The sequence below is a fragment of the Muntiacus reevesi genome, chromosome 1 (assembly GCF_963930625.1).
Source record: "Muntiacus reevesi chromosome 1, mMunRee1.1, whole genome shotgun sequence".
In the NCBI taxonomy this organism is placed as follows: domain Eukaryota; kingdom Metazoa; phylum Chordata; class Mammalia; order Artiodactyla; family Cervidae; genus Muntiacus; species Muntiacus reevesi.
In genome coordinates, this window is record NC_089249.1 from 145,624,096 (window position 1) to 145,645,524 (window position 21,429).

At 41.6% G+C, this 21,429-nt stretch overlaps 1 protein-coding gene across 7 annotated transcripts in view; it reads right to left on the reverse strand.

The window, feature by feature from the left end:
* Positions 1–21,429, reverse strand: part of FGGY (FGGY carbohydrate kinase domain containing) — a 476,938-nt gene that overhangs the window by 240,354 nt on the left and 215,155 nt on the right. For all 7 annotated transcript variants that reach the window (XM_065912007.1, XM_065912026.1, XM_065912035.1 and 4 more), the window contains one exon: positions 3,020–3,148. In XM_065912007.1, coding sequence (XP_065768079.1) covers positions 3,020–3,148 — 129 coding nt within the window. The remainder of the gene's footprint in view (positions 1–3,019; positions 3,149–21,429) is intronic.

Sequence of the window (21,429 nt, forward strand, 5' to 3'; positions counted from 1 at the left end):
GGCTGGATTAAGCACAAGATGGAATCAAGATTGCTGGGAGAAATATCAATAACCTCAGATATGCAGATGACACCACCCATATGGCAGAAAGTGAAGAACTAAAGAGCCTCTTGATGAAAGTGAAAGAGGAGAGTGAAAAAGTTGGCTTAAAGCTCAACATTCAGAAAACTAAGATCATGGCATCCGGTCCCATCACTTCATGGGAAATAGATGGGGAAACAATGGAAACAGTGAGAGACTTTATTTTCTTGGGCTCCAAAATCACTGTAGGTGGTGACTGCAGTCATGAAATAAAAAGATGCTTGCTCCCTGGATGAAAAGCTATGACTAACCTAGACAGCACATTAAAAAGCAGAGACATTACTTTGCCAACAAAGGTCTGTCTAGTCAAAGCTTTGGTTTTTCCAGTTGTATGGATGTGAGATGTGAGAGATGGACTATAAAGAAAGCTAAGCTCTGAAGAATTGATGCTTTTGAACTGTGGTGTTGGAGAAGACTCTTGAGAGTCCCTTGGACTACAAGGAGATCCAACCAGTCCATCCTAAAGGAAATCAGTCCTGAATATCATTGGAAGGACTGATGCTGACACTGAAACTCCAATACTCTGGCTACCTGATGTGAAGAGCTGACTCATTTGAAAAGACCCTGATGCTGGGAAAGACTGAAGGTGGGAGGGCAAGGGGACACCAGAGGATGAGATGGCTGGATGGCACCACTGACTTGATGGAGAGGAGTTTGAGTAAGCTCCGGGAGTTGGTGATGGACAGGGTGGCCTGGTATGCTGCAGTCCATGGGGTCGCAAAGAGTCAGACATGACTGAGCAACAGAACGGAAAGCTTCTAAGGGTAAAATTTCTGCCACTGATCATCTCTGGTTTGGGAAAATGTGGGGGTGCTCATTTCACAGCCCAGAATCCTCTCCATGCAGGTCAACTTAACACTCTTCGAGTGTCTTCAAGTACTAGATGCCACACAGGACACAGCCTCCTCTCCTAGAGGGTACAGTGAGCCCTGGGCAGAAGTGAGAAGGCATATCTGGGTCTGTTCCTTAGGGAGGTCTGGGAAACTGACAAGAGAACCAGAGTTCTGAATGTTCCCAGGTGTAGCCCTCTTTCTTTCAGCATGTGGTGGTCCAGGTCAAGTGCTTGTCTCCTGGGTGTGGGAGGATGACTGAGACTGTTGCCCCAGGATAACTGAAAATGTTTGATGGAGGAGGCTCCCCTTGCCTCAAGCAGGACATGAGAGGTCAGGATTACCAGGATATAGGAACACTCCATGTCTGTCTAGACCACAAGTTCTCTTTGTGCCTGTTCTTAGAAACCAAAATCATCCAATCAAAAGCACACACTGCCCATATTAAAAAGGGAAGGAAACACCCTCACCTATAATCAATATTTTCCAATGCACATACTTGTTACTATTTCTCAGGCACTGTGTTAAATTCTGAACACACAAAGATAAATAAAACAGGCATGTTTGTAGATACTTCTTCTGCTCTGAAACTCCAGAGACCATGTGGAAGACTAGACACTGCTTAATAATCTGCTGTGTAAGGAAACATTAACTTTCACTCTACAGCTTAGGACCATGTTGTCTTATTCTCGACCTAATAGGACTATATTCATTTAATAAATTTATCAAGCACCTGTGAGAACCAGAAATAGGGCTGAGCATAGGTTATACAAGATGAATAATACAATGCCCATGCCTTCAAGGAGTTTACAGTCTAGTGGGAAAGAGTAGCAGATAAAACAGCAATTACAACACAATGACTTCTTCCATAGGGGTAGGTAAAAGCGGTGGAAGAAAGACAGCTTAAAGAATTTAGATATAAATGGAAGAGTCACCCATTGAAGGCTACACAGAGGATAAAGCATCTAAGATGATCTTCAACTTAGAGTAGAGGTTAGGTAGTGGCAAAGTGGAGGACGAGAAACACAGGCAGAGAAACACATGTGCAAAGACATGGAAATAGAAATGCAAAGACAGAGGTCTGTGAGTGCAGTTTGACGTAAGCATTTGATAGATAACTTTTGACTGTAATATGAAGTACTGACTAAAATATTTTTCAAAGTTTTTTGATGGTAATCCATAGTAAGAAGTTCACTTTCATTATGGAGCAGTGTACACATGGAGATACATAAAACTGTAGTGGAAACGTATGTTCTACAAAAAAGTGCTCCTCTGGTCAGTCCACTCTGTTCTGAAAATCTAATGGTCATGATTTCCTAAATTGATCTCAAGAAGTTTGAACCATAATTTAAAAAGAAACACTGTTAGAAAGAAAGGCTAGGGGAAAAAACAAATTTGTCTACAGTTGAAGTAAGAAATATTGAGAATATGAAAAATCCACCTCCCCACCAAAAAACAAAAACTGCAATGAGAATGAAGAAGTGGATAGAGTCATCACACTTTAGGGTAAACTCTGCCTCACTGTCTGCCTTCCACTGGAGGATGAAATCTTGTGTTTTTTTTAAAAAAATTCACTGTTCCCTAGCACCATGCTTGGGACATACCAAATGTTTGATGGTTATTTGATAATGAATAAATGAATACAAGAATGCCAGGTTGTAGATTTATTTAAAAGATGAAATCAGGAATATACCCAAGTAACTGGACATAGGATATAAGCTAAATATATTATGAAAATAAAATTAGACTTGCAAGGGCTTTGGAGTATGGGTAGAAAAAAGTAGTACAGGTAAGTACACCTTTGTCATAGATGCTAGTTGGAAGTTAACATATCTCTATCAAGTTTTCAGTAAACCAAACAGCCATCCGGGTATTTATTTATATCATTTTTCTATTAGCTTGTATGGGTAAACTGATAAAATTACAAATGAATTCTACAGTTGATGAAAAGTTCTATAACTCTACACATATACCTAACTGTAAAAAGGCTTTTTCTCTAACTTGAATCACTAGCTCTCAATCTTGGCTTTAAAAATAGAAAAGCAGTGTCGTCGGTCCTAGAGAGTGACTGGACATAGTGCTGGTGGTGACATGGAGAAAGAGATTACCTAGTCCTCCTGCATGAGCATCAATTAGTGAGGCTGCCACTGCAATTCCAGGAGGAAGGCCAAGGTCCTTTGCTGCCTCTGGTGTGAGCCCACTTCCAAGAGAAGCTCCAGGAGGCAGCACTTGGTTTCCTGGGTAGACAGGAGAAAAAATAAACACCTGTCAGTTTGAGAAACACAAAAGCAAACAGAGAGTTTTCTTAAGAGAACCTCTTGGCCCCTCCCCTCTCCTCTGCCTTTTCTCAACTTCATGAAGATAGAAACCATGCAGTTACAGAGAGTCCTTGTGCTCACTTGGCGACCTAGGTGTATGAGCTTGCTTCCCATAGGTCATGCTCTAGAGTGTTTTACAAAGCCAAGAGCTCTAAGGCATCTTTCAAATCAGAGAAAGATTCCATTCATGGGAAATTTCAAAAGATACAAATACAGTGGCCTCTTGGAGACAAGGTTGAAATGTTCACACTGTTCCAAACGTGCTTCCTACAATAGCAGCCCTACCAGCATATGTTTCACACGTACACACACATAACTCCCACATCCATACATACTCCCTGATTAACGTATATTCCCAAGAAGTTAAGAAAATTTACTTATGTAGTTGCTTCCTGTCAGAAGATAAATAAGGGAATTATTTTGTTCCAATAAAGAATTTCTTAGAAGTTCATCTCGGTTGCGAATGAGAGCCCAGCTTAAACCTTGCAGACTTCACAAGGCTGCTACTTGCACAATCACAGAATACAATTTGAATGGTGTTCTTTGGAGTTGTGCAATACACTGACCCTGATATTTCAAGTGACCTTGAATTCCTGCAGTCAGCCAGGCCTTCAGTTAAGAATTTATTGATTGTCTTGCTTTGTGTGGGCGCCACAGCACTGTAAAAGGCAGTCCTCACCCCCAACCTAGTTAGGGAGAAGAGATCAGGACACAGACAACCATGCAAGTCAGAAGAGAATGAAGTGATCCATCTGCTCCCAGGTGTTTAGCAGAGACTGGGTGGCCCCCGCCTCCCACCACCCCTGTTCAGCCAAAGAATTTATAGTAACTATTTCTGTAAAATAAGGAGGGTACAGAGCAGAACCTCTATATATGCTAAGATCTTTCTGAACCTTAAGGCTCTAAGATTCTGAATGGGTGCCATTTGCTCAGTGCTAAGATTCCCACCACTTGTTAATTGTTTCATGAAGTTCCAGGGATGAACAGAGGCACTTCAGGACTCCTGGGGATAGAGGTGAGAGTGGGAATTAGAAGGAGGCAGAGGGTGAATGGCTCACCAGTGTCCTATAACCAAAAACAAAGCACCTCTACAATACCAGTTTGTATCCATTTTTCAAATTTTCTTCAATTTGGAAAAAGTTTACTAAGAAAAGAAAACAGGAGAAGACTGAACCCACTGCATGGTTTCCACAGCTTCACTGTCCAGTATGGGAGTTACTAGGCGTATGTGGGTGGAACATCTGAAATGGACTGGAGTAACTAAGGTGCTAAATTAATTTCATCTGAATTAAATTCCATTTCAATTTCAAAACTGATACTCAATTCAATTACTGAAAAACTTTTAAGTACGTTTGGAACAACTACCACAAATCGATTTTTCAACATTAATTCAAGAAATCTAAATCAAGTATTCACAGTGAAAATTTAGAGTTTGAATTGAGAGGAACCAAGTAGAAAATACACACCAGATGTCAAAGATTTTTCATGAGGACATGAATGTAAAATATCTCATTAATAATTTTTGGATCAATTATATATTAAAATGATGTTTTGGATATGGCAGGTAAAATAAAACTTATTAAAATTAATCTCACCTATGTCTTTTTACTTTAAAGTGCTACTGGAAGACGTTAAATTTCAGGGCTTCCCTAGGGGCTCAGTGGTAAAGAATCCACCTGCCAATGCAGAGGACATGGGTCCCATCCCTGATCGGGAGGATCCCATTTGCCTCGGAGCAGCTAGGTCCGGGTGCCACAACTATTGAGCCTGCACTCTAGAGCCTGCGAGCTGCAGCTACTAAGCTCACGTGTCACAACTACTAAGGCCCTCACGCCCTAGAGCCTGAGCTCTTCAACAGGAGAAGTCACTGCAATGAGAAGCCCATGCACCACAGCTAGAGAGTAGCCTCAACTCGCCACAACTAGAGAAAAGCCCACACGACAACAAAGACACAGCACAGCCAAAAGTAAAAAAAAATAATAATAAATAAATAAATATTTATTTTTTTAAAATTACATGTAAATTTTTGATTTCATATGTGGCTCATATTATATTTCTATCAGACAGCACTGGACCAGAGGATAAGGTCCAGATACTCAAATGATGTGTTGGGGGCCCCAGAGAACCTCTACTCTGCTTTGAATGCACAGCCAGCAGAAACCTGGAGGAAAGCAACACCCTTGACTGTGGACAGTCTGACTCTGGACACTGTCTCCATCATGTCACTGTGTCTAGTATCCAGCACATATCAAACAACATTCCCATTCACTGAGCACTTCTATGCTGGGGACCATCCTAAGGGTACACCACACATTCTCTCAGAAACCCTATGTTCCTGGGGGAACATTCCCTATGTGGGTACTATTCTAATTTGTCCCCATTGCACAGACAAATGAGGAAAATCAGCTTTATGAATGGAAAGCAAATTTACCACAATGACACGACTTACACAGTGTTGGAACACAGGCATGTATTCCAATCTGATGGATACCAACCCTGTGCTCCTGTTCTTTACATTTCAGTGCAGCTTCTAAGTGAAGGAAGGAATCAAGAGAAGTATTTGTAGAACAAACATTACATGTGTTTAAAAAGTGGCCCATGTAGAAATCATCTGCTCTACATTCAGATTTCTTTTTAAAGGGTGAATTTTCCTAGGAAGGTCAAAATGGGAACTTCTATTCATCCCCAACCCCCACAAACACAAAGCCTGTAATTTTCAATGAAAAAAAAAAAAAGGTTCAGAAAAGAAAAAGGGTTAGCTGGGTGGGGTACACTTCCAAGCCTTTTGGAAGTAATTTAGGAAGGAACGTCTGCTGATGAGATGCAGAGGGAGCCCCGGGCTTGCAGTCAGAAGGTCTGGATTCAAATGACATGCTGGAGGAGTACAAGTAGACTTTCCAGTAGAGGCAGCATTTTGAAAGGCCAAGAAAGAGAGGAGACCACCAACAGGGTTGAGTAAGCTGGTATAGAAGCTGGGGGGGCCTAGCAGTGGGTAGAGGAGGCTGATAAGGTTGGAGAGGTACATACGGAAATCCAGATGAAGGTGTCTCAATATCACAAAGATCACCGTAAGTTTCTGAAAGAGCATTAAGCCTGGGAGTGAGGTGAACGAATGTTCGCTTTTGCGTGTGTGTGTGAAGCATAAGTGTTTTACAAGCTTGTGTCAGTTTCAGGTATACATCAAAGTGATTTGGTTTTATATATATATACATATATATATGTTTTTTCCACTCTTTTTCATTATAGTTTATTACGAGATATTGCAAAACCTGTATGCAGGTCAAAAACACAACAGTTAGAACCAGACATGGAACAACGGACTGGTTCAAAATTGGGAAAGGAGTAGGTCAAGGCTGTATATTGTCACCTTGCTTATTTATCTTATCTGCAGAGTACATCATGTGAAATGATGGGCTCGATGAAGCAAAATCTGGAATCAACACTGAAGGGAGAAATATCAACAACCTCAGATATGCAGATGACATCACCCTTATGGCAGAAAGCAAAGAGGAACTAAAGAGCCTCTTGATGAAAGTGAAAGAGGAGAGTGAAAAAGCTGGCTTAAAACTCAACATTCAGAAAACTAAGATCATGGCATCTGGTCCCATCACTTCATGTGAAATAGATGGGGAAACAATGGAAACAGTGACAGACTTTATTTTGGGGGGCTCCAAAATCACTGCAGATGGTGACTACAGCCAAAAATTAAAAGATGCTTGCTCCTTGGAAGAAAAGCTATGACAACCCTAGACAGTGTATTAAAAAGCAGAGACATTACTTTGCCAACAAAGGTCTGTCTAGTCAAAGCTATGGTTTTTCCAGTAGTCATGTATGGATTTGAGAATTGGGTCATAAAGAAGGCTGAGTGCCTAAAAATTGATGCTTTTGAACTGTGGTGATGGAGAAGACTTGAGAGTCCCTTGGACTGCAAGGAGATCCAACCAGTCAATCCTAAAGGAAATCAGTCCTGAACTTTCATTGGAAGGACTGATGTTGAAGCTCCAACACTTTGGACACCTGACATGAAGAGCCAACTCACTGGAAAAGATCCTGATGCTGGGAAAGATTGAGGGCAGGAGGAGAAGGGGACGACAGAGGATGAGATGGCTGGATGGCATCACCGACTCAATGGACATGAGTTTGAACAAGCTCCACGAGTTGGTGATAGGGAAGCCTGGCAAGCTGCAGTCTGTGGGGCTGCAAAGAAACAGACATGATTGAGCAACTGAACAACAACAACAACAAGATACTGAACACAGTACCCAGACTCCAAGCTGAAGCTCCAATACTTTGGCCACGTGATGTGAAGAGCCAACTCATTGGAAAAGACCCTGATGCTGGAAAAGGTTGAGGGCAGGAAGAGAAAGGGGTGACAAAGGATGAGATGGGTGGACGGCATCACCAACTCAATGGATATGAGTTTAAGCAAACTCTGGGAGATAGTGAAGGACAGGGAAGCCAGGCGTGCTGCAATCCATGGGGTTGCAAAGAGTTGAATGTGATTCAGTGACTGAAAAACAACCACTCAGACTCACAGACATGAATTTGCATCTTTTTAAAGATCTCTCTGGCAGTGGACAGAATGATGTAAGGAAAAACAGTAGTGAAGCTCTCTCAGTAACCAGAGAATAGAGAAGGGCGTTCATTAAGGTTACTGGCAAGTGAGATGCAGAAACAGAGGCAGATATGAGAGATTTTGTGGAATGAGAAATGGTGGGAGGTCTGGTAGATAGGGAGCCACCACCACTTGGATTCCCATTAAGGATGGACATGCTGTCCAGTGGGCGGTCAGGTCAGCAGACAGTCTCCAATTGCCAGTTCCTCAAGGTCATCAGATGAGGTGATGACTTTCCAAGTATGGCTGCAACTGGAGACTCAGCAGAATGGGAACAGAGGGCTCTGATGTGCACCACTCACTCCAGAACACAATACTCTGCCTGGCGAGCCAAGGTCTCATTGAACTTCATCACATTTGAATTCACCCTCTGCCAAATTCTACTACAATCCCTTTTCTTTCACAGATAGCAACCCCTAATAACCATCTTATACCCCCAAATCTATCTCAGCATCTGCTTCCAAAGAACCTGAACTAACACAGTGAGCCAGGCTTTCTCCTCAATCCTGTGGTCTAAGAACAAAAATAACTATGCACAAAGATTAACATCTTCTTATGAACTGGAACCACAGCCTTCAGAAATCATTTCCCTGGACCCCAAGCAGGAATAAGCCTTGTTTAGCTACAGCCCAAAGGGAAACAGCTTGGTATAAGATGGAATGATAGAAACAGGTGGGGACCTCTAAGAAGACATCCCAGGAAATCACCCTTTATCAGCCAGAGATGCACTGGGGACCAGAGGAGCTGTCAGAGTAGGCTTTAGTGTGTCTTGACAACTTTTCTGGAAATAATGTTCCTTTAGCTCTTCTTTAGCCATAAAATTCGATTAATACAGTATCGGCTTTCCCAGACTTAATGAGAACTTCACAGCCCCAGCACTTGCAGTCTCTTCCCTTCTTCACTCAACTGTTTATTCAAGCATTTTAGCAGACATTTCAAGAACAATGGTAATGAGGATGGCCCCAGATATTTTCGATCGTCCTGTGCCTAGATTTAGGTGCTGGGGAATGAGTGATAGACTCAATGAGGAGCTTCTGACCTCAGAAGGCTCACACAGTAGTCTGTGCAAACCAAGGCTCTCCCGACCATACAGAAAATGCTCTCAAGGCAGAATGTGCATGTTGGTTTCAGAGCGCCGAGGAGGGACAGTGAGGATGGCCCGGGGGAGAACAGGAAATCAAGATGAAGGTGACATTTGAGCCTGGTTTTGAAAGACAGGTGGCAGATTGCCGGTTTCAGTGCTTGGGGAGATGGAGGCCATTAGAGCGAAAAGCGAGTTCACTGGAGGGAGCCTTGAGGGGCACACAGGGTGTTTCAGGTTTTCTTATGTTGCCAAAAAGGGCACCAGGGAGGAGAGAATGGTGGCAGCCTGGACAAGAAAGGCAGTGGGGGATCTCAGGTGGGGCTAACTAAAGCCACGTGGCCTGATGACCAGTAACTTTGAACTCTTATATTTACTACTTAAGAAGATAAATCTGCAGTGAGAAATGCTAGAAAAGGAACTTCAGGCTGGGAAACATTATGTAGAGATGAATTATTGTTAAGGACATCAACAAAGATATAGATGGACTTACTTGTAGAAATACATTCCTAGGGGAAAGATACAGAGAACAGGTTTTCTCTGGATAGAGAAATTATGACTTTTTTCTTTTTACTAACCCATACTTTCTAATTATTCTACCTGGAACATGTGCATCTTGTGTAATATTTTTGAAGGTGTTTCCCCCTTAAATCTGTGCAGGGTGAGTCAATTAGGGCACATGCATTCAGCAGCGTCCTTCATAACCATTAAAATGAATGAGAAAGAATTAAGGTGTGGATTTGGAAGGGAGTCCAAGAAAATCAAGTGAAAATGGCAAGATGCAGAGTAGTATTCGGAGTATTCTCCCACTTGTGAATTCTGTTAAAGGATACAGAAATATAAGCACATACACTTCCAGGAAAGTCCTAGGAAAAAAGCACAGAATATTGTTCCAGTGGGGACTGGAATCCTTGAATCTGCCACTTGTGCTTCATTTGTACCTGGCCTTGAACTTCTTCTGTGATCAAAGCAAACTGGTTAAGTTAAAATAAAAGCAAGATTAAAATAAGGAGAATTCTACATACTTTTTTCAAATATACTCCTCAGCCTGAAGCCAGGGGAGAAATCCTAGTCCATTTTACTTATTTTTTGATCTGGTTGGCTTCTTTTCCTGTGAACACACCCTCACCTTGGGGTGTAAAAAAGCAATTGCTTTGAGGGCTCTTGGGCCCCTCTGTCCACTGATTCCCATTCTGATGGGCAGAGTCGGTTTGAGGGTCACAAACTGGGGCCTACAATTAGCTGGTGGTTACAGTCTCTCTGCATAGGCAGGGGCTACTATTATACCAAATCTTCCCCTACCAGTTTTTCAATTATCTATGACTAATGAGCACTTTGGGAACAGTTTCAGACACACACATAATCCTCTTTCCTGACGTCAGCAGCAGAAATTAATGACTGCGTGGATTGCTGGGAGACAGAAAATGCATTATAATGGTCAACAGAACTGTTATCCTCTCCAGGAAGGGGGAGGTGGGGGCGGGGTGTCATATTAACTGGAAGGTTCAGTGTTCCTTTGTATTCCTACAAACATGAGATGAAACCCAAGGGGAGAGTTGGCTCAAAGCCCGTGGAAATGTCAGAGAGAGGTTTGGGCGTGGGTGGTATGTGACCCTGGTTCCTCTGTGCTTGGCACTGGATCCCTGGTCCCTGCTCATTTTTGCCAAGGTCAACAGGCCAACCGGATCAACCAGGACAGTGCTAAGTGACATCCTGCCCTGCCTGCAGAGTGGGTCTCTGAGGACTTTCAGATTGAATCCGCTTTCAATCTGGTTTTGAGATGAGAGAACAAAACACAACGAACATGCAACTCTCCAACAACAGGCTGGGAATTACTTCAAAAGAGTGTGGTGGTTTCTATGACTTTATTGTTTCACACGGGCAAACTATGGAGCTGGGAGAGTTTCAAAGATTTGTAAAGACCTGGTCCAATTCTGGTAGAGCTCCAAAGTTATGTGAACCATGAGGCCTCAAGTTATCAAAACATAATATCATTATATGCTTAAGGCTGCCAGTAGATTGGCTATTGATACTTATTTTTAAAAGAACTGACAGAATCAGGGGCTTCAGCCATACCTAGCACCAAAATTCTCCTACAGAGATCTCACTTGGGCAGATTGGTTCAGGGGGCTTTCTAGACTTGGAACCAAAACTGATACAAGACTCACTGAAAAACTTTCCAGTAATTCTTGCTCCTGAATGGGAAGTAGACATGCCTACAACTCTTCACTCAGAGTAAGTAATGAAAACCTCAAATGTGACATGTCCTGCCACCTGTTGAAAGACATCTTCTGAAACAAGAAGTTGTTCATTTCCCTGCTAAAAATAACCTTGTTTCGACTAGGAATTAAACTGTATTTTAAATTACTGATTTAATAATTTTCTGATGATAGCCTCATCATTCATTGATCATTAAGGAAATGTTTACGGAATACCTACTACATGGCAGGCACTGCTGTCATGATAAAAATGCATTAAGGAACAAGAAAGATGAGGGTCTCTGCCCTCATAGACACTATTCCCAACCAATACCTCTTCTGAGTTATATCTTGTAACTATTCCAATCCTGTAAGCTCTTCTGTGATTTGGACTCTCTTTTTTATATTGCTGTATCCCTACCATTCTATTCTGATCCACAGGATGTGTTTACTCAATAAACACACAATATATTTTAAATCAAGCTTTGAATAACCCTTACGTTATGTTTTGTTTTCTCCCTGTTTTTCTTTTCTTCTCTCCTATTAGAGAACAGCTCAGAGATAACTGTATTTATCTCTGCATTCATTTCCCCTCCCCGCAGCACCCAGCAGTGTTTTCTAGAACACACATCCTCAGTAATGTTCATTCAACTGAATTTATACATTCCTTTTAGAAAGAACATAAAGTTGCAATAAACTAACTTAGAAAGATTATACACACACACAAGGCTGCATATCAGTAGCTGGGACAGTCAAGAGCAGAGACTGGATTGAAGGTTAATTCTTGAATGCTACTGAGACAAGGAACATGATTCCTTACATAATCCCACAAGTAATACACTCTCATCTAACTCAGGCACAATGTAATGTATTAAGATGTATGCATGTGCCTAGAAAATGATTGACCAGCAGGTCCAAGGCTCTCACTAGGTATGGTGATGCTATGGTGACAAGTCATTGTGGATATCATCCTGAATGAAACCCAGGCTCTCAAACTCTCCTTGCCTGGTCAAGCCAGATTCAAGAAGTGAATGGTGGTCAAGTTACAAGTTTAAAGTCCCCAGGTCTTACAGCTAAATGGTCCTGAGGAAGGCAGGATGGACACTAGGCCAAGGAGTTTGGACTTGTTTTAACAAGCAACTGCCACTGCAGGTCAATGAGCCAAGAAGTGACATATAAGACTTATATCTTAGGAAGATAAATATCCTAATAATAATAAAGTCTATTTATCAAAACCTATGGACTCTCAGTTACTGTTCTTGGCATTGCTCAGTTGCTATCCACTTCATTAATAGCAACAAACCCGTGAGGATAGTATTAGAATCATCATGTTTGTTGTTGTTCAGTAGCTAAGTTATGTCTGACTCTTTGGGACCCCATGCACTGCAGCACGCCAGACTTCCCTGTCCTTCACTATCTCATGGAGTGTGCTCAAATTCATGTCCATTGAATTGGTGATGTTATTCAACCATCTAATTTTCTGTTTCCCCCCTTCTCTTTTTGCCCTCAATCTTTCCCAGCATCAGGGTCTTTTCCAATGAGTTGGCTCTTCACATCAGGTGGCCAAAGTATTGGAGTTTCAGCATCAGTCCTTCCAATGAATATTCAGGGTTGATTTCCTTTAGGATTGACTAGTTTGATCTCTTTGCAGTCCAAGGGACTCTCAACAGTATTCTCCAGCACCACAATTTGAGAGCATCAATTCTTCAGCACTTAGCCTTCCTTATGGGGCAACTCTCACATCTGTACATGACTACTGGAAAAACAATGGCTTTAACTATACAGACCTTTGCTGGCAAAGCAATGTCTCTGCTTTTTAATACATTGTTTCAGTTCAGTTCAGTCACTCAGTCATGTCCAACTCTTTGTGACCCCAAGTACATTGTTTAGGTTTGTCACAGCTTTCCTTCCAAGGAGGAAATGTCTTTTAATTTCATGGCCGCAGTCACCATCTGCTGTGATTTTGGAGTCCAAGAAAAAAACTATCACTACTTCCACTTTTTTTCCCTTCTATCTGCCATGAAGTGATAGGACCAGGTGCCATGATCTTAGATTTTTAAATGTTAAGTTTTAAGCCAGCTTTTTCACTTCCTCATTCACTGTCATCAAGAGGCTCTTCAGTTCCCCTTCGTTTTCTGCCATTTGAGTGGTATCATCTGCGTATCTGAGGTTGCTGACATTTCTCCTGGCAATCTTGATTCCACCTTGTGATTCATCCAGCCTGGCACTTTGCATGATGTACTATACTCCTTTCTCAAATTTTGAACCAGTTTGTTGTTCCATGTCCAGTTCTAACTGTTGCTTCTTGACCTGCATACAGGTTTCTTAGAAGACTGGTAAGGTGGTCTGGTATTTCCATCTCTTGAAGAATTTTCCACAGTTTACTGTGATCCACACAGTCAAAAGCTTTAGTGTAGTCAATAAAGCAGAAGTAGATACTTTTCTGAAAATCCCTTGCTTTCTCTATGATACAGTGAATACTGGCAATTTGATCTCTGGTTCCTCTGACTTTTCTAAATCCAACTTGTACATCTGGAAGTTCTCAGTTCATATACTGTTGAAGTCTAGCTTGAAGGATTTTGAGCATACCTTGCTAGCATGAGAAATGAGCACAATCGTATGGTAATTTGAACTTTCTTTGGGATTGGAATGAAAACTGACCTTTTCCAGTCCTGTGGCCACTGCTGAGTTTTCTCAAATCTGCTGGCATATTGAGTGCAGCACTTTAACAGCATCATCTTTTAGGATTTGAAACAGCTCAGCTGGAATTTCATTACCTTCACTAGTTTTGTTCATAGTGATGTTTCCTAAGGCCCACTTGACTTCACACTCTAGGATATCTGGCTCTAGGTGAGTGACCACACCATCATGGTTATCCAGGTCATGAAGATCTTTTGTATAGTTCTCCTGTGTATTCTTGCCACTTCTTCTTAATCTCTTCTGCTTCTGTTAGGTCCTTTCCATTTTCCACTTTAGCATGCCCATCCTTGCATGACATGTTCCCTTGATATCTCCAATTTTCTTTATGAGATCTCTAGTCTTGTCCATTCTACTGTTTTCCTCTAGTCTTGTCCATTTCCATTCTACTGTTTCCCTCTATTTCTTTGCACTGCTCACCCAAGGCTTTCCTATCTCTCCTTGTTATTTTTTGGAACTCTTGCATTCAGATGGGTATATCTTTGCCTTTCACTTCTTTACCATCTGAGGCACCAGGGAAGCCCAGAATCACTATGCTGCAATTGTAGAAATAAACACAACAGAAAGGTTACACAATTTGTTGAAATTCATCTATCTGATGAGGGACGAGGCCTGGGTTTCAATCCAGGATTCTCAGATTCCAAAGTCGGAGATCTTCCTACTATACCACATAGATTCAAGCTGGGAGATACAGAGCCAGAGAGGATGATCTCAAGAATATATTGACTGTCATGGATATAACAGGAGGAAGCTTCATTTGACAAGAGGCTCCCATGTGGGTCATGTCCAGGAACATGAAATCCCAGCATGTTGATCCATCTAGCTCTTTCCTTTTCTCTCCCAGGCAAATTCCAAAGACACAGATTCAGGACTTCAAATGGCCATTAGGGACCATCAACTTTAGTACATTCCTCTTACACCAGAAAACACTGAATCAGGGAGGAAGGTGGGTTCCCTGGGGTCACTCTCTGTGGTAGTAGAGTCTGGAATGAATCCTATGGCTCCCAACCAGAGGCAGGCTTCCTCCACTTCTTCATACTCCCATCCTGCCCCCAATCCTAACTGCAGCAGGAAGCTCACTTAAGCCAGGGTCTAAGTCACAGGGAGAACAGGAGAGCTGGCAAAAGTCCAGTGGATTCCAGCAGTGCAGGTGGCCAATTCTAAACTATTCAGAGCATAAAGTACAGTTTTTTAGCTTGAAATCATCCACTTTGACACCAACAGTGACCTAATTCTCTAGATAATTGCTGATGCCCTATTTTGCCCTCACCTAGCCTCAGGCCACCTTCAAAGAGCCTTTCCTGGGTAGATCATAATTAATCAGTCTTTCCTCTACAATCCCACAGCATGTTTCTTGGAATTACATCATTCTGTTCTACATAATAACTTTTTTTCCCCCTTGTGCTTCCTTCTCCTATTTTAGATTCTAACCACCTTGAGGGCAGAGCTCTTTTGGTTTAGCAGAGCACTCAGAAGGTCAGGTTAGGAGGTGGGCAGGCTTGGGTGAGGATCCTGGCTTTACCAATCACAGGGCTTGTGAACTGGGCAAGTAATTCAATTTCCCTGCTGCAATATCCTCATTTTTAAAAAGGCTACAATCATGCTATTGAATATTTTCCTCCCAAAGTGATTGTGAGACTCAAACAAGATGATACAAAAGGACTTTAGGATTCTGTCTGCCACAAGGGAAATGTTTGATAAATATAGATATCATGGTTATTGTGACTCTGTATTGCTGGTGTATAGGTACTGCCTGGCACACATTGGTTATTCAGTTCATTCTGGCTGAGGTTATAAAGCTGAGGAGACAGCCTCAATGTTAGGGCATGTGGAGATATATGCTTTGGGGTTTATAAGAACAAACCAGAGAAACTGTGAAAATCTGTTAAAATATTCACAGTAATGGAGTTTAGTTTTCCAGCACAAAAAGTGTCTCCCCACAGCTATGTCACCATGGTATGTCTCCAGGGTGAAATGTTTTAAAAGCGCTGAAGGTGTTCCCCTCAGAGTTATTTTAAGGACCAAATGTTTGCTTCAAAAGGAAAAATTATGATTTTGTCAGTGAAACGCTTGACTGTTAAGATGACCAATGATTTTAAAAACCAGGCATACAGTTCTGCTGCGGAGACTTCCCCTATTGCTAGGGGAGGGCAAAGTCAGGAAGTATATGAAAATATTTTAGCTGTCACTGTGCTGAAGACATTAGAGCTGTGGTCTGGCCAGCTTTACTTTCTCTTTGCATAATTCAGTAAAAAAATAAAAATCATATAAAGAAAACTAGGGACTGACACAAATTTCTCAATTTTTTATTTAGTCTCCTGCATTCATTAAAAAAAAAATCCTAGACTTTGGATCATTTGTCTCTATCATTCTATCTCTGAAAAGAAGAGAAAGGGGATGACCTCAAAATAAAGGATATTCTCTTAAAATTAAATATATTTCCTTTTATAGAATTTATTTTCTCATCCTATCACACACCAGGGAACACCTTGCCAGGGGCCACAGTTGGTCTCTAGTCTTGACTCCTGTTAGCAAATTGCTGGTTTACAGAATGTTAACAGCCTTCTAACAATGGGGGAACCAAACAGCAAGTTCTCACGTGAAGAAGTCAGTTGGTGGGGCCAGTATTAACCACACATCATCAAACATCTGGTGATCTGAAGACATCTGGGGCTTTTCTATCATGTAGACCAAACATGATTCAGGTAATTGACCAAATTTTTCACTTCCCAACCAGATGTCTTAGTTTCATATAAATGAAGCCAATCTTGTACTTTCATGTGCAAATAAGCGAGGCATAAATTTACCCTGGAGGGCAGAATTAATTGCTTATTTTCAATGAATAGCAAATCACATATTATTCCTTTATTCTCCAATGATTTTACCTTGAAAAAACGTTTTCCACTCCTGTTTTGAAAAGCATATACTGTATCTTAGGAGAGTTCTGTCATTTTAAAATGTTTATTCCTTATAGCTAGTAAGTTTTGCAATGAGTCAATATGCTATAATGAAAAGAGTGGTCTTAGGAGTCAGAATGAATCATGTTCTAGTTCTGTGTCCAGTCCCACCTTCAGACTTTTAAGGGCCTTGGACAAAGCTACTTAAAGTTTCTGGATTCTGATTTTCTTTGCAGATATAAATCATAAAACCATTTATAAGGGACACTGGGAGGACTTGAGATCATTCATTTCTACAATATGTGTTGGACATTTACTCAGTCTATTAGAGAGACACAACGGGGAACCCCAGTGCTGTCCTGGGGCCTCTGTCAAGAGTACAGGTGCTCAATTTGGGGTGCTGTTCAAGCCCTATTTAAAATGCTGGAAGGACAAGCATACTGTCCAAGGGCAGTGCCTTGATTCAGGGTTTTTAATAAAAGTATGAGCAACTCCAACTGAAGCTAATGTTTAAGAGAGTATCAAATCTGTAAAAGGAAGGACCTGTCTGAAACCTTTCCTCTTCTTTTATGGCTCTCAAGCACACCCTGGAATTTGCTCTCATCATATTTGTTTAAAGAATTCATGTGGTTATCAATGACCCTCCACCCTCTATGCTGTTGTCCTGACAACCAACCATTTAGCAGACAGAATATGGAAAGCAGACGACAACGTGTCCCTTTGGTCAGGTTTAATAGCAGAACTCATCAATACTCAGACAATATTAAAAGACCAGGGTCTCAGGGTTTTGAGATCCTTCAAGGGGATATAAATACACAGATACAGACATACAAATACACATATAAAGAAGGAGAAGGGGATGTATGGTGAACTCAACTGGGTAAGGAGAGGCTGCTATAAAGAATTGAATTTAACAGCTGTTTAATAGCTATTTTATTTCAATAGCCAAGCTACAAAGAGAAACATTGCACATAAAGGCAAAGAGGGCTGAGTTTGTTGTTCTAAGAAGTTAGATTCTTTTATTACCAAAGCTTAGAAACATCTAAAATTTATGAATAAACAGAATGTGGCTGTGGTTTTTAAACTTTTTTCCAAAAACCAGAACTTTTTTCTCCCCCCAAATGGAATCAATACATAAATCTGATTTGGTTCAACTAGAGAGAAAATGCCCCAAAGTGATGGATGCCCTAGCTCTGACATCTATGAGACATCCAGATCTGGGAGCTGAGGTTCAGGGGTTCTAATCTCAACTTAATCTATGGTGAGAAACTGTGATGGGAAGGTATTCTACAGGGGAGTGACGGTAATCTGGTGCTGGAAAACTGTAGGTCTGTAAGGCTGTTGTTGCTCAGTCTCTAAGTCATGTTGGACTCTTTGCGACCTCATGGACTGCAGCGCACCAGGTTCCTTTGTCCTCTACTACCTCCCAGAGGTTGCTCAAATTCACGTCCATTGAGTTGGTGATGCTATCTAACCATCTCATCCTCTGCTACCCCTTTCTCCTTTTGCCTTCCCTCTGTCCCAGCATCAAGATCTAAGGCTGTGCTGCAGAACAAAAAGTGAAGAGCAGAAAGTGTCCACTATTTAACCACAAAGACAGTGACCTCATTCTGAGTGAGCGAAGATGCTGGCACTGAAGGACCCATAAGCAGGAGTGGAATATGCCAGGTTGGCACTGAGCCAAATGTCAGAGTAAAATCCCTGAAGCCTTCAACCATGTCACCATGGGAATTTACCAGGAAAAGTTTCAAAACATGATGCTCATAATTTAATGTCCTTTAAGTCTCCGACTGGCTCATCCAGTGTGTATGTTGGGAAGGGAAAGTTCATGGAGATTTTGGGGAAAATGCTCAAGTGATAAGAAGATGCAACTTTAAGCTTTGTAAATAAAACAAAATCTAATTTCTCCATTTCAAAGTCTCATTCTCTGGACACAGGAGCGGGGAGACTGAACAGACCGTGCCCAAAAGGAAGGCTGGCTCAGAGCCCAGAAGTGTCACTGGCCATCTCATCCTTTCACAATGGCCACAGGGATGATTCCCAGAGGGGGAACGGGGTGCAGAGGGAGCTAGCCCAGATTTCTAACAGTCTTCCGTGCCTTGGGTCAGGAGGAAAAACAGACAAACTGCAGGATTCTGCCTTTTGCAGAGAGTTTTGGGATTGTGTAGCCTCTGGAAGGTGAACAAGGTTGGACACCTATGGGGTGGGTAGGGGGAGGTGTCTATGAGGTTAATCCACCAGGCCCTGGCTTGCATAGCCAGAATCAACTATTTTTTAAACAAAAATCAAGATCACAAAGCTATTATGCAGAAACACAAAATGTAGAAAAACTGTTTTATTTCCTCTCTAGTTTTCAAAGATAATACAAATTCCTTACAGCCAATTCAAACACTACAAAAAGACAGCAGAAGAAATTTCCCATTATTTCCTTTCTGCCATATGTGGTAGTGGTGTCATCTGCATATCTGAGGTTATTGATATTTCTCCTGGCAATCTTGATTCCAGCTTCTGCTTCATCCAGTCAGCATTTTGCATGATGTACTCTGCATTTTAGTTAAATAAGCAAGGTGACAATATACAGCATTGACATACTCCTTTCCCAATTTGGAACCAGTCTGTTGTTCCATGTCCAGTTCTTTTTTTTTTTATTTTTTATTTATTTATTATTATTTTTTTCATTTATTTTTATTAGTTGGAGGCTAATTACTTTACAATATTGTAGTGGGTTTTGTCATACATTGACTCCATGTCTAGTTCTAACTGTTGCTTCTTGACCTGCATACAGATTTCTCAGGAGGCAGTAAGGTGGTCTGGCATTCCCATCTCTTGAAGAATTCTCCACAGTTTGTTGTGATCCACACAGTCAAAAACTTTAGCACAGTCAGTGAAGCAGAAGTACATGTTTTTCTGGAATTCTCTTGCTTTTTCTATGATCCAACAGATATTGGCAATTTGATCTCTGGTTCCTCTGGCTTTTCTAAATCCAGCTTGAACATCTGGAAGTTCTCGGTTCATATACTATTGAAGCCTCACTTGGAGAATTTTGAGCATTACTTTGCTAGTGTGTGAGATGAGTGCCATTGGGCGGTAGTTTGAACATTCTTTGGCAATGCCTTTCTTTGGAATTGGGATGAAAACTGACCTTTTCCAGTCTGTGGCCACTGCTTAGTTTTCCAAATTTTCTGGCATAGTGAGTGCAGCAGTTTCACAGCACCATCTTTTAGGATGTAAAATAGCTCAGCTGGAATGCCATCACCTCCAGTAGCTTTTTTCATTGCGATGATTCCTAAGGTCCATTTGACTTCTCATTCTAGGATGTCTGGCTCTAGGTGGGTGATCACTAGGAGACACTTGGTATGGATTATTGTAAGGGGGTAAAGGGGCTTTTCCAATAGGGGAGGAAAATTTACTGCAATAGGGAGAATACTGTAACCATAAAAGCTGTAAGTGTCCCAAGAGTTGCACACAAATTGTGTGTCTTTTATAGAATAAACGAAGCTAGAAAGAATAATGTGTAGGGAAATGGCAAGAAAGAGTGGTGTGATTAGAGAGTAGATCAGAGTGTTTTACCTTGAGGCCAGCCTATTTTGGGGGAGGGCCCCATGACAGTTTATTTTCCATGTTACCCTGACTAGGCCACAGGGTGCCCAGATATTTGATGAAATGTTTTTCTAGCTACGTCTGTGAAGGTGTTTTTGGATGAGATGAACATTTAAATCAACAGACTGAATAAAGCAGACTGCCCTCCCTAATGTGGGTGGGCCTCATCTAATCAGTCAAAGATCTGAATTGAACAAAAAGGCTGATGCATTACTTGACTTACCTCCAACCCCCACTAAGACAGAATCTTTTCTGCTTGAAAACCTTTCAACTTGCCATAGGCTTTTTTCTTGCCTTTGGACTTGAAATGAAACATCAGCTCTTCCTGAGTCTCCCACCTGCCATCTTCAGGATGGAACTACACCATCAGCTCTCCTGAGTCTCCACTTTGCCAACCTACCCTGCAGATCTTGAGATTTGCCAGCCTCTACAACTGCATGAACCAATTCATTATAAAATGCACATGCTCTCATCCACATGCATCTGTTCCTCTGGAGAACCCTAATACGAGACTCTTAAGGAGGGCTGTATTTTGGTTCAGGCTGAGGGTGGGCCAAAGGCCAGGAGCCTGAGGAAGCACAATGTATGGTTAAACCTGTATTTTGTTCTAAATGATCAGTGGGGACATGCAGTGCAGCTAATCATTCATAAAGCAAAGAATGGGAATGTGGAGGGTCGTGTTTGGCCTTGTTGGAAATACACAAAGGAACCATCCATGAGTCTTATCCAAGTCACACAAGGAAGGACAATTCTCTACAGCACCCATTTCCTAGAATACAAAGCTTGGGGGCATTTGTAAACCTTCCCAGCTTTCCAGGGGCACAGGACTCAGACAAAAATCAACACTGTCATTTCTAACCATTCTTTTTATAAATAATACTGTGGAGAACATCTCTGAATTAATCCTCATCTACATGGCACCATGGCTAACTTGAGTTTAGGAATGGCACCTCTGCTATCCCTCACTTAGAAGGAGAAGCCATAAATAAATGTCTAATATTCTCCAACAGCTCACATCCTTAAGGAACTAGAAAAACAAGGCAAAAGTATGAAAACTTTTTCCAGCCAGAAGGGTCACACCCAAAACACCTGCATCTTCTTCCTTAGATGGA